General features: G+C 46.8%; 3 protein-coding genes across 3 annotated transcripts; all 3 read right to left on the bottom strand.

Annotated features, from left to right (window-relative positions):
• Positions 1–329: 329 nt before the first annotated feature.
• Positions 330–2,057, bottom strand: LOC131696394 (uncharacterized). The gene has a single exon (XM_058984939.1). It carries the CDS (start codon positions 2,055–2,057, stop codon positions 330–332), a length of 1,728 nt encoding a protein of 575 aa, XP_058840922.1.
• A 1,447-nt stretch (positions 2,058–3,504) lies between these two features.
• On the bottom strand, positions 3,505–5,232 carry LOC131696393 (uncharacterized). The gene has a single exon (XM_058984938.1). It carries the CDS (start codon positions 5,230–5,232, stop codon positions 3,505–3,507), a length of 1,728 nt encoding a protein of 575 aa, XP_058840921.1.
• A 1,446-nt stretch (positions 5,233–6,678) lies between these two features.
• LOC131696392 (uncharacterized) lies at positions 6,679–9,407 on the bottom strand. Its single transcript, XM_058984937.1, has 2 exons — positions 9,401–9,407; positions 6,679–9,104 (listed from the first exon to the last, which is right to left on the bottom strand). The coding sequence occupies exons 1-2, from the start codon at positions 9,405–9,407 to the stop codon at positions 6,679–6,681; spliced, it is 2,433 nt and encodes an 810-aa protein (XP_058840920.1).
• Positions 9,408–11,662: the final 2,255 nt, after the last annotated feature.

Raw genomic sequence — 11,662 nt, 5'->3', positions numbered from 1 at the left:
ATCGTAGATAGAACATGCTTGACATCACAAAGGCAACTCTTCCAGGGTGATTGACGGGGTGGACTGGTGTGGACTGACCAACCAAAAATGATGACGACTGCCCCGGAAACCAGGACAGAGATGCAGGGGTGGCTATGGGGTATGAACATTCTTAACTGGGATGCGGAGGACCTCCCTTGAGAGACCTCCGCGGTGCCGCAGCACCATCGTTGGGAGGGATTCAGTTCGCCTCCGTAGGGGACTTCTCGTCGTTGTCCCGTATTGGAAGGACGCAAATTTGTTGAGATACTCCTTCTGAAGGTGCCATCCTTGGTCCGGACAGCTACAACTCAAATGTTTCCATCTTCGCCCGTAAACAGTTCTGCAACTCGACCTAACCGCCATTTCTGAGGAGGCAAGTTTTCCTCCTTTACTAGGACCATCGTTCCAACTGTGATGTCGTTGCGTTGTCGAGTCCACTTTGTCCTGTTATGCAAATCTGACAGATATTGCGTCTTCCATTTCCGCCTTAGTTGTTGTACGAATCCTTGCGTACGTTGCCACTGAGAGAGTCGATTTTCGGGGATCTCTTGCAAATCTGGTTCAGGAATCGCTGTGAGTGGTCGTCCCACCAGAAAATGTCCCGGGGTCAGTACAGTGTAATCATTAGGATCGTTACTCAAGGGTGTCAATGGACGAGAGTTTAGAATCGCTGCCACTTGCTGAACAATGGTGTGTAGTTCATCGTATGTCAACGGTCTGCTTCCTATGGTCTTGCGAAAATGTCCTTTGAAGGACTTAACCGCCGCTTCCCACAATCCGCCGAAATTCGGAGAGCGCGGTGGGATGAATTTGAAATCTATTCCTTCTTCTTCCGATGACTTGATAATTTCGTGCTGAAACTGCTGGTTATACAGTTGCTGCCGGAGTTCCTCGAGCTCCCGATTTGCCCCAACGAAATTAGTCGCATTGTCACACATGACTAGTTGCGGTTTGCCACGGACTGCTACGAAGCGTTTGAATGCCGCCAGAAATGCTTGCGTTGACAGATCTGCTACGACTTCCATGTGGACTGCCTTGGTCGCTAGGCAAACGAAAATGCATACGAAGGACTTCACCGGCGTACTCCGACGAACTGGATAGCGAATGTAGAACGGTCCGCAAAAATCGATTCCAACTTTCAGGAATGCCGCTGCAGGAGTGACACGAACGGATGGTAAATCAGCCATTAGCTGCTCGTGGACTTTGGGTTTGTTGCGAAAACATTGAACACATCGATGGATGGTCCAACGTGCTAAATCGCGAATGCGAGTTGGCCAGAACCTTTCTCTGACCGAAGCTATGAGAAGTTGCTGACCGGCGTGAAACAGTTTACGATGATAATGCTCCATGACCAGCTTTGCCAGTGGGTGTTGATGGTGAAGAATCATTGGATGCTTACGATATTCTGACACTGGTGCATGAGCTAATCGACCGCCGACGCGGAGAATACCATCAACTAAATGAGGATTTGACGAGAGCAATTTAGATGATGACTTTATTGGTTCACCTTTCGATAAAGCTGCTATTTCTTCAGGAAAGCTCTCGTGTTGAGCAACTCGAACCAAAATCGTTACAGCATCATTGTATTCCGTCGATGACAAATGTTCTAGACGCCTGCTACTGCGGTTGCGAGGCAATGCATTGTAAGCGAAGCGACGAATCCATGCTACTATCCGAACGAAATCCGGGAACGAGGATCTCAGCAAAAATATGTCACTTTGAGGCTTTGTTTGAACCGGAAGTGACGCAGATAGTTTTTCTTCTAAAAGAGAACTATCCAGCGCTGACTGGATGACTGCTGACTCTGGCCATGTAGAATGTGCTCGACATACCCACAGAGGGCCTTCAAACCACAGAGGCTGATACTGTAGTTGTGTGGGTGTCATTCCCCGCGAAATGATATCTGCCGGATTGTCTGCACCGGCGATGTGGTTCCACACTGCCTTCTTAGTGATATGCTGTATTTCTGATACACGATTGGCAAAGAATGCTTGCCACCGGGAAGGTAACGATGATAGCCAGCACTTCACTATCATGGAATCTGTCCAAAAATATACCTTGCCGGGTGGTTCGAAACTACTGCATAGCTTTTCATAGAGATAACTAAGCAGTAGTGCTGAGGAAAGCTCCAATCTGGGGATGGATTGTTTCTTTTTCTTCCGAGTGAGATCTTCTAGTGGCGCAACTCGAGATTTGGATGTAATCAACCGAACAGTGACTGTCCCGTCGACTGACTTACACCTAAGGTACAAACATGCGCCGTATGCTACCTCTGAAGCGTCACAAAATTCGTGGATTTCCGTTGGAGCTAGGTTACTTCTGAAGCCCGTCCATCTTGGAACTGAGAGTGTGTCGAGAGCGGATAGATTCAATCGATACTCGACCCAGAAGTTCTGAAGCTCTTTCGGTAACGGATCAGAGTGATTGCATAACCTTTCTGTATGAGAAAGGCAAAACGTGAATATCTCAAAAACGGTTCAACATAATTTATTACTTTGTTCACAAAAATTATGTATTTCATTAATTGTGACAGTTCTGTAGAACATTGTGGCCTTCTAAAAAATCTTGAAAAAAAGTTATGATGAAAAAAAAAGATTTTTCCGGTCTTTTCTCAAATAATGCTCGATACCTTAAAAACCATTAAAGATAGGACATTTCCACCTTCGGTAAAGTTTCTTATAAATGAATTTACTACAACTTTGCTGAATACTTCAACTCGCTATCTTTAATTATACGAGAAATAAATTTTGCATCTCATTAGATCAATCAACAATTTTTTATTTAGAAAGAAGGGGCGTTCCATTGTCACAAATTCTTCCGAAGGTTGTACATCGCTTTAACGAACCATTTCGAAGTTATTCAAAACGATCACGTTTTTCGCGTTTTAAACCACTGTGCGATGTCGCCGACTGGTATGCCGGGCGGATGGGGATGACGATGTTCACATGCTGCTTGAAACTGCTACAATGCTGCGTCTGCGTAGACGTTGGCCTTCAAGAACGGGTGATCAATCCATCTGACGACCTGTCGTTGCGTTGACAGCGAACCGAGAAACGGGCCCATTGCTCGGAGTACGAAATTTGATGAACTTGCAGCGTTGCTGTGACGATAATGAAGCTGTGTAACTAGAAGATAAGCAAGACCATGCACCGAAATCGTAGATAGAACATGCTTGACATCACAAAGGCAACTCTTCCAGGGTGATTGACGGGGTGGACTGGTGTGGACTGACCAACCAAAAATGATGACGACTGCCCCGGAAACCAGGACAGAGATGCAGGGGTGGCTATGGGGTATGAACATTCTTAACTGGGATGCGGAGGACCTCCCTTGAGAGACCTCCGCGGTGCCGCAGCACCATCGTTGGGAGGGATTCAGTTCGCCTCCGTAGGGGACTTCTCGTCGTTGTCCCGTATTGGAAGGACGCAAATTTGTTGAGATACTCCTTCTGAAGGTGCCATCCTTGGTCCGGACAGCTACAACTCAAATGTTTCCATCTTCGCCCGTAAACAGTTCTGCAACTCGACCTAACCGCCATTTCTGAGGAGGCAAGTTTTCCTCCTTTACTAGGACCATCGTTCCAACTGTGATGTCGTTGCGTTGTCGAGTCCACTTTGTCCTGTTATGCAAATCTGACAGATATTGCGTCTTCCATTTCCGCCTTAGTTGTTGTACGAATCCTTGCGTACGTTGCCACTGAGAGAGTCGATTTTCGGGGATCTCTTGCAAATCTGGTTCAGGAATCGCTGTGAGTGGTCGTCCCACCAGAAAATGTCCCGGGGTCAGTACAGTGTAATCATTAGGATCGTTACTCAAGGGTGTCAATGGACGAGAGTTTAGAATCGCTGCCACTTGCTGAACAATGGTGTGTAGTTCATCGTATGTCAACGGTCTGCTTCCTATGGTCTTGCGAAAATGTCCTTTGAAGGACTTAACCGCCGCTTCCCACAATCCGCCGAAATTCGGAGAGCGCGGTGGGATGAATTTGAAATCTATTCCTTCTTCTTCCGATGACTTGATAATTTCGTGCTGAAACTGCTGGTTATACAGTTGCTGCCGGAGTTCCTCGAGCTCCCGATTTGCCCCAACGAAATTAGTCGCATTGTCACACATGACTAGTTGCGGTTTGCCACGGACTGCTACGAAGCGTTTGAATGCCGCCAGAAATGCTTGCGTTGACAGATCTGCTACGACTTCCATGTGGACTGCCTTGGTCGCTAGGCAAACGAAAATGCATACGAAGGACTTCACCGGCGTACTCCGACGAACTGGATAGCGAATGTAGAACGGTCCGCAAAAATCGATTCCAACTTTCAGGAATGCCGCTGCAGGAGTGACACGAACGGATGGTAAATCAGCCATTAGCTGCTCGTGGACTTTGGGTTTGTTGCGAAAACATTGAACACATCGATGGATGGTCCAACGTGCTAAATCGCGAATGCGAGTTGGCCAGAACCTTTCTCTGACCGAAGCTATGAGAAGTTGCTGACCGGCGTGAAACAGTTTACGATGATAATGCTCCATGACCAGCTTTGCCAGTGGGTGTTGATGGTGAAGAATCATTGGATGCTTACGATATTCTGACACTGGTGCATGAGCTAATCGACCGCCGACGCGGAGAATACCATCAACTAAATGAGGATTTGACGAGAGCAATTTAGATGATGACTTTATTGGTTCACCTTTCGATAAAGCTGCTATTTCTTCAGGAAAGCTCTCGTGTTGAGCAACTCGAACCAAAATCGTTACAGCATCATTGTATTCCGTCGATGACAAATGTTCTAGACGCCTGCTACTGCGGTTGCGAGGCAATGCATTGTAAGCGAAGCGACGAATCCATGCTACTATCCGAACGAAATCCGGGAACGAGGATCTCAGCAAAAATATGTCACTTTGAGGCTTTGTTTGAACCGGAAGTGACGCAGATAGTTTTTCTTCTAAAAGAGAACTATCCAGCGCTGACTGGATGACTGCTGACTCTGGCCATGTAGAATGTGCTCGACATACCCACAGAGGGCCTTCAAACCACAGAGGCTGATACTGTAGTTGTGTGGGTGTCATTCCCCGCGAAATGATATCTGCCGGATTGTCTGCACCGGCGATGTGGTTCCACACTGCCTTCTTAGTGATATGCTGTATTTCTGATACACGATTGGCAAAGAATGCTTGCCACCGGGAAGGTAACGATGATAGCCAGCACTTCACTATCATGGAATCTGTCCAAAAATATACCTTGCCGGGTGGTTCGAAACTACTGCATAGCTTTTCATAGAGATAACTAAGCAGTAGTGCTGAGGAAAGCTCCAATCTGGGGATGGATTGTTTCTTTTTCTTCCGAGTGAGATCTTCTAGTGGCGCAACTCGAGATTTGGATGTAATCAACCGAACAGTGACTGTCCCGTCGACTGACTTACACCTAAGGTACAAACATGCGCCGTATGCTACCTCTGAAGCGTCACAAAATTCGTGGATTTCCGTTGGAGCTAGGTTACTTCTGAAGCCCGTCCATCTTGGAACTGAGAGTGTGTCGAGAGCGGATAGATTCAATCGATACTCGACCCAGAAGTTCTGAAGCTCTTTCGGTAACGGATCAGAGTGATTGCATAACCTTTCTATATGAGAAAGGCAAAACGTGAATATCTCAAAAACGGTTCAACATAATTTATTACTTTGTTCACAAAAATTATGTATTTCATTAATTGTGACAGTTCTGTAGAACATTGTGGCCTTCTAAAAAATCTTGAAAAAAAGTTATGATGAAAAAAAAGATTTTTCCGGTCTTTTCTCAAATAATGCTCGATACCTTAAAAACCATTAAAGATAGGACATTTCCACCTTCGGTAAAGTTTCTTATAAATGAATTTACTACAACTTTGCTGAATACTTCAACTCGCTATCTTTAATTATACGAGAAATAAATTTTGCATCTCATTAGATCAATCAACAATTTTTTATTTAGAAAGAAGGGGCGTTCCATTGTCACAAATTCTTCCGAAGGTTGTACATCGCTTTAACGAACCATTTCGAAGTTATTCAAAACGATCACGTTTTTCGCGTTTTAAACCACTGTGCGATGTCGCCGACTGGTATGCCGGGCGGATGGGGATGACGATGTTCACATGCTGCTTGAAACTGCTACAATGCTGCGTCTGCGTAGACGTTGGCCTTCAAGAACGGGTGATCAATCCATCTGACGACCTGTCGTTGCGTTGACAGCGAACCGAGAAACGGGCCCATTGCTCGGAGTACGAAATTTGATGAACTTGCAGCGTTGCTGTGACGATAATGAAGCTGTGTAACTAGAAGATAAGCAAGACCATGCACCGAAATCGTAGATAGAACATGCTTGACATCACAAAGGCAACTCTTCCAGGGTGATTGACGGGGTGGACTGGTGTGGACTGACCAACCAAAAATGATGACGACTGCCCCGGAAACCAGGACAGAGATGCAGGGGTGGCTATGGGGTATGAACATTCTTAACTGGGATGCGGAGGACCTCCCTTGAGAGACCTCCGCGGTGCCGCAGCACCATCGTTGGGAGGGATTCAGTTCGCCTCCGTAGGGGACTTCTCGTCGTTGTCCCGTATTGGAAGGACGCAAATTTGTTGAGATACTCCTTCTGAAGGTGCCATCCTTGGTCCGGACAGCTACAACTCAAATGTTTCCATCTTCGCCCGTAAACAGTTCTGCAACTCGACCTAACCGCCATTTCTGAGGAGGCAAGTTTTCCTCCTTTACTAGGACCATCGTTCCAACTGTGATGTCGTTGCGTTGTCGAGTCCACTTTGTCCTGTTATGCAAATCTGACAGATATTGCGTCTTCCATTTCCGCCTTAGTTGTTGTACGAATCCTTGCGTACGTTGCCACTGAGAGAGTCGATTTTCGGGGATCTCTTGCAAATCTGGTTCAGGAATCGCTGTGAGTGGTCGTCCCACCAGAAAATGTCCCGGGGTCAGTACAGTGTAATCATTAGGATCGTTACTCAAGGGTGTCAATGGACGAGAGTTTAGAATCGCTGCCACTTGCTGAACAATGGTGTGTAGTTCATCGTATGTCAACGGTCTGCTTCCTATGGTCTTGCGAAAATGTCCTTTGAAGGACTTAACCGCCGCTTCCCACAATCCGCCGAAATTCGGAGAGCGCGGTGGGATGAATTTGAAATCTATTCCTTCTTCTTCCGATGACTTGATAATTTCGTGCTGAAACTGCTGGTTATACAGTTGCTGCCGGAGTTCCTCGAGCTCCCGATTTGCCCCAACGAAATTAGTCGCATTGTCACACATGACTAGTTGCGGTTTGCCACGGACTGCTACGAAGCGTTTGAATGCCGCCAGAAATGCTTGCGTTGACAGATCTGCTACGACTTCCATGTGGACTGCCTTGGTCGCTAGGCAAACGAAAATGCATACGAAGGACTTCACCGGCGTACTCCGACGAACTGGATAGCGAATGTAGAACGGTCCGCAAAAATCGATTCCAACTTTCAGGAATGCCGCTGCAGGAGTGACACGAACGGATGGTAAATCAGCCATTAGCTGCTCGTGGACTTTGGGTTTGTTGCGAAAACATTGAACACATCGATGGATGGTCCAACGTGCTAAATCGCGAATGCGAGTTGGCCAGAACCTTTCTCTGACCGAAGCTATGAGAAGTTGCTGACCGGCGTGAAACAGTTTACGATGATAATGCTCCATGACCAGCTTTGCCAGTGGGTGTTGATGGTGAAGAATCATTGGATGCTTACGATATTCTGACACTGGTGCATGAGCTAATCGACCGCCGACGCGGAGAATACCATCAACTAAATGAGGATTTGACGAGAGCAATTTAGATGATGACTTTATTGGTTCACCTTTCGATAAAGCTGCTATTTCTTCAGGAAAGCTCTCGTGTTGAGCAACTCGAACCAAAATCGTTACAGCATCATTGTATTCCGTCGATGACAAATGTTCTAGACGCCTGCTACTGCGGTTGCGAGGCAATGCATTGTAAGCGAAGCGACGAATCCATGCTACTATCCGAACGAAATCCGGGAACGAGGATCTCAGCAAAAATATGTCACTTTGAGGCTTTGTTTGAACCGGAAGTGACGCAGATAGTTTTTCTTCTAAAAGAGAACTATCCAGCGCTGACTGGATGACTGCTGACTCTGGCCATGTAGAATGTGCTCGACATACCCACAGAGGGCCTTCAAACCACAGAGGCTGATACTGTAGTTGTGTGGGTGTCATTCCCCGCGAAATGATATCTGCCGGATTGTCTGCACCGGCGATGTGGTTCCACACTGCCTTCTTAGTGATATGCTGTATTTCTGATACACGATTGGCAAAGAATGCTTGCCACCGGGAAGGTAACGATGATAGCCAGCACTTCACTATCATGGAATCTGTCCAAAAATATACCTTGCCGGGTGGTTCGAAACTACTGCATAGCTTTTCATAGAGATAACTAAGCAGTAGTGCTGAGGAAAGCTCCAATCTGGGGATGGATTGTTTCTTTTTCTTCCGAGTGAGATCTTCTAGTGGCGCAACTCGAGATTTGGATGTAATCAACCGAACAGTGACTGTCCCGTCGACTGACTTACACCTAAGGTACAAACATGCGCCGTATGCTACCTCTGAAGCGTCGCAAAATTCGTGGATTTCCGTTGGAGCTAGGTTACTTCTGAAGCCCGTCCATCTTGGAACTGAGAGTGTGTCGAGAGCGGATAGATTCAATCGATACTCGACCCAGAAGTTCTGAAGCTCTTTCGGTAACGGATCGACCCAATCCGATTTAAGCTTCCAAAGTTCCTGGAGGAAAATTTTTGCCTGTACGATGATTGGACCGATGAGACCGAGAGGGTCGAAGATACGAGCTGTGTCGGCCAGTACTATACGTTTGGTGATGATTGGCTCCGTGCTCCAGTGCGGTACAGCAAATCTAAAACAGTGGTTGCCTGGCTCCCATATTAGCCCTAACGTTTTGACTGTGGATCTGGACGAATCGAGTTCCAGTATGGTACGATCGTCTCGGAGATGAGGTGGAATAGACGAAAGAAGTTCAAAGCTATTGGAACTCCACTTGCGCAACTCAAACCCTGCCGAACTCGTAAGATCAATGAAATCTGATGTGAGAACGGTTCCTTCTTCCAAGCTGTCCGTGCCCGTCAACAGGTCGTCGACGTAAAATCCTTCTCAATGACCTTCGCTACTGCTTTATGCGAGGTTGCACCATCACTTGCAAGACGTTGAAAGCACTTGGTTGCGAGATAAGGCGTGGAAGCGGTGCCATATGTGACTGTGGTCAACTGGAAAATTCTCACTGACTCGTTCGGTGAATTTCTCCACAAGATCCGCTGAAGTGATTGATCTGCATCTGCTACTCTTACCATACGGTACATTTTAGCTATGTCCGCTACTAACACAAATCTCCAAAAACGAAAACGCAATATGATGGACAGCAAGTCCTCCTGTACGACGGGCCCTACCATCAGTCCATCATTCAAGGATAATCCCAACGACGAACGGCAAGAGCCGTCGAATACCACCCTTAGCTTTGTGGTTGTGCTATCGGGCTTCAATACGGCATGAGGCATGTAATAGGACCGTGTACCGCAATATTCTTGGTCAATTTCTCGCATATGACCCATGGACAGATATTCCTGAATGAACTCGCCATACAATCTTTTCAACGTGTCGTTTGCTCGATGGTGTACTCCTTCTTGGGAAGCGTGACGACGAATCTTCCATCTGCATCGCGAACGGTCGTTCGTTCGAAAATCTCTTCACACGTCGTCTCTTCCACAGAATAGGTACTTTTACTGCTACAGGACTCTAATTCCCAAAACTTCGCGAGGAGATCACGAAGATCGACAGAGGAACACGTGTGGGAAATAGTTTTGGGGATTCCAAGAATGCTACCGGGTATGCGTCCTGACACAACAAATCCGAAGACAGTTTTTTGCAATGTGGGTCCGTCTTCTGATAACTTCATCTTTTCCTTCAGCAGCAGATCGTAGTAGTACTCAGCACCAATGATGAGGTCAATTGGTCCGGGGTCGCAGAAATTTGGATCTGCCAACGTAACACCTTCCGGAATGGCGAGAGTCCTGCCTGCATAGGCAGTTTGGAGGTGAGCTTCGGCAAGACGTGCAGCTGCACCTTCTCGGAATACGAAGAAATGTGCAATGACCGAGGCGATACTGTAGCCTCTACGCTCTTTGTAGATTTGACTACAGAACCACCGATCCCTGCTACGGACAAGTAGCTGGCAGTCTCAGCCAACTTTAACTTTTGAAAAAGAGTCGTGGTGATGAAACAGTACTCTGAGCAAGAGTCCAAGAGCGCTCTAGCTAATTGAGCGTAGCCATAAATGTCCGACACGCGCACTAACGCGGTGGATAATAAAACTTGACGTTTTGGTGTGTAGATGTTGGCGGGTAAAGAGTTTGTAATGGGAGTACGATCTGTGGTGGGTGGTGGGTGTGATTGCGAATGCGAATTTGTATTTGCAGTGGGAAATGAGCTTGTGGATGGTCCAGTGTACTGAGTGAGTGTGGCTTGATTCTGGGCTTGTGGCTGTGTTTGTTGAGTGTTCGTTGTCTGTGGTCGATTCTGTACTCGTGGGACGGAGGAGTCATTCTGCGGGATTGACGCTGATGATCTTCCGCCGTTGGTTACTCCAGAATGTTGAAGAGTATGATGTTTCTGATGACAATGCTGACAACACCCCTTCGTACAGGATCGAACTAGATGCGCAGGAGACAGGCAGTTAAAACACAACCGAGAGCGTTTCACCATATCATACCGCTCAGACACCTTCATTTTGATGAACTTCTGACACTTGAATGTTGAATGGGCACCGATTAGAAGATTGCACGGATGTGTGAGTGACAGTAAACTTGGGCTTTTTCATCTCACAATGCACAGGCTTTGCTGGTGCTATAGATTGAAGAACGGAACACTGATTCCGAAGAAACGTCATCAAAGCATCGTATGTGGGGACTTCCTTCGAACTATAATGTGCCTCCCAATGGCGCAAGGTTGATTGATCTAATCTGGAGCACATCATGTGAGCTAAAATTGTGCTCCACTGGGACGGATCTTCTCCAACTTTCTCCAACATCTGAAGGTTACGATCAAATTCACTAATAAGTTGGCTCAATGCATCGTAATGCTCACGCTTTATTGGTTCAATGGCAAACAAGGCATCGAGATGGGCTTTAACTATCAAATTACGGTTTTCATAACGCTTCTTGAACAAATCCCATGCGATCGAGTAGTTGGCTACAGATATATCTATCGTGCCAATCTCTTGCAAAGCTTCACCAACCAGCGACGATCGCAGGTACGAAAATTTATCGATTGCACTCAATTGATCGTTGCGATGAATAAGGCTCAGAAACATGTCACGGAAGGTGACCCAGTCGCTAGTTTTGCCTCCGAAACTAGGTAAGCGAATTTCGGGTAACTTTACTCGCGACAACGAACAAGAAGGAGCCTGTGCTGGAGCTGGCAAAACGTCAGCTGGGACCGGTATTGATGTTCCTGGTCTCAGGGACTGCAGCGATGACTTCAGCTCACAGTAAAGGTCTTCGGCGTTCTGAAGAATCTGAAAATTGTCGGCTTCGCGCCTTTGAGCAAGAGCTTCAACACG

This window comes from Topomyia yanbarensis, chromosome 1, assembly GCF_030247195.1.
Source record: "Topomyia yanbarensis strain Yona2022 chromosome 1, ASM3024719v1, whole genome shotgun sequence".
NCBI lineage: Eukaryota > Metazoa > Arthropoda > Insecta > Diptera > Culicidae > Topomyia > Topomyia yanbarensis.
Note: the sequence above shows the minus strand (reverse complement) of the source record. Positions and strands in the feature narration are given on the sequence as shown.

Bases quoted from the DNA above. Each gene is read 5' to 3' on its own strand.
- LOC131696394 (XM_058984939.1), bottom strand. From the start codon at position 2,057: ATGATAGTGAAGTGCTGGCTATCATCGTTACCTTCCCGGTGGCAAGCA.
- LOC131696393 (XM_058984938.1), bottom strand. From the start codon at position 5,232: ATGATAGTGAAGTGCTGGCTATCATCGTTACCTTCCCGGTGGCAAGCA.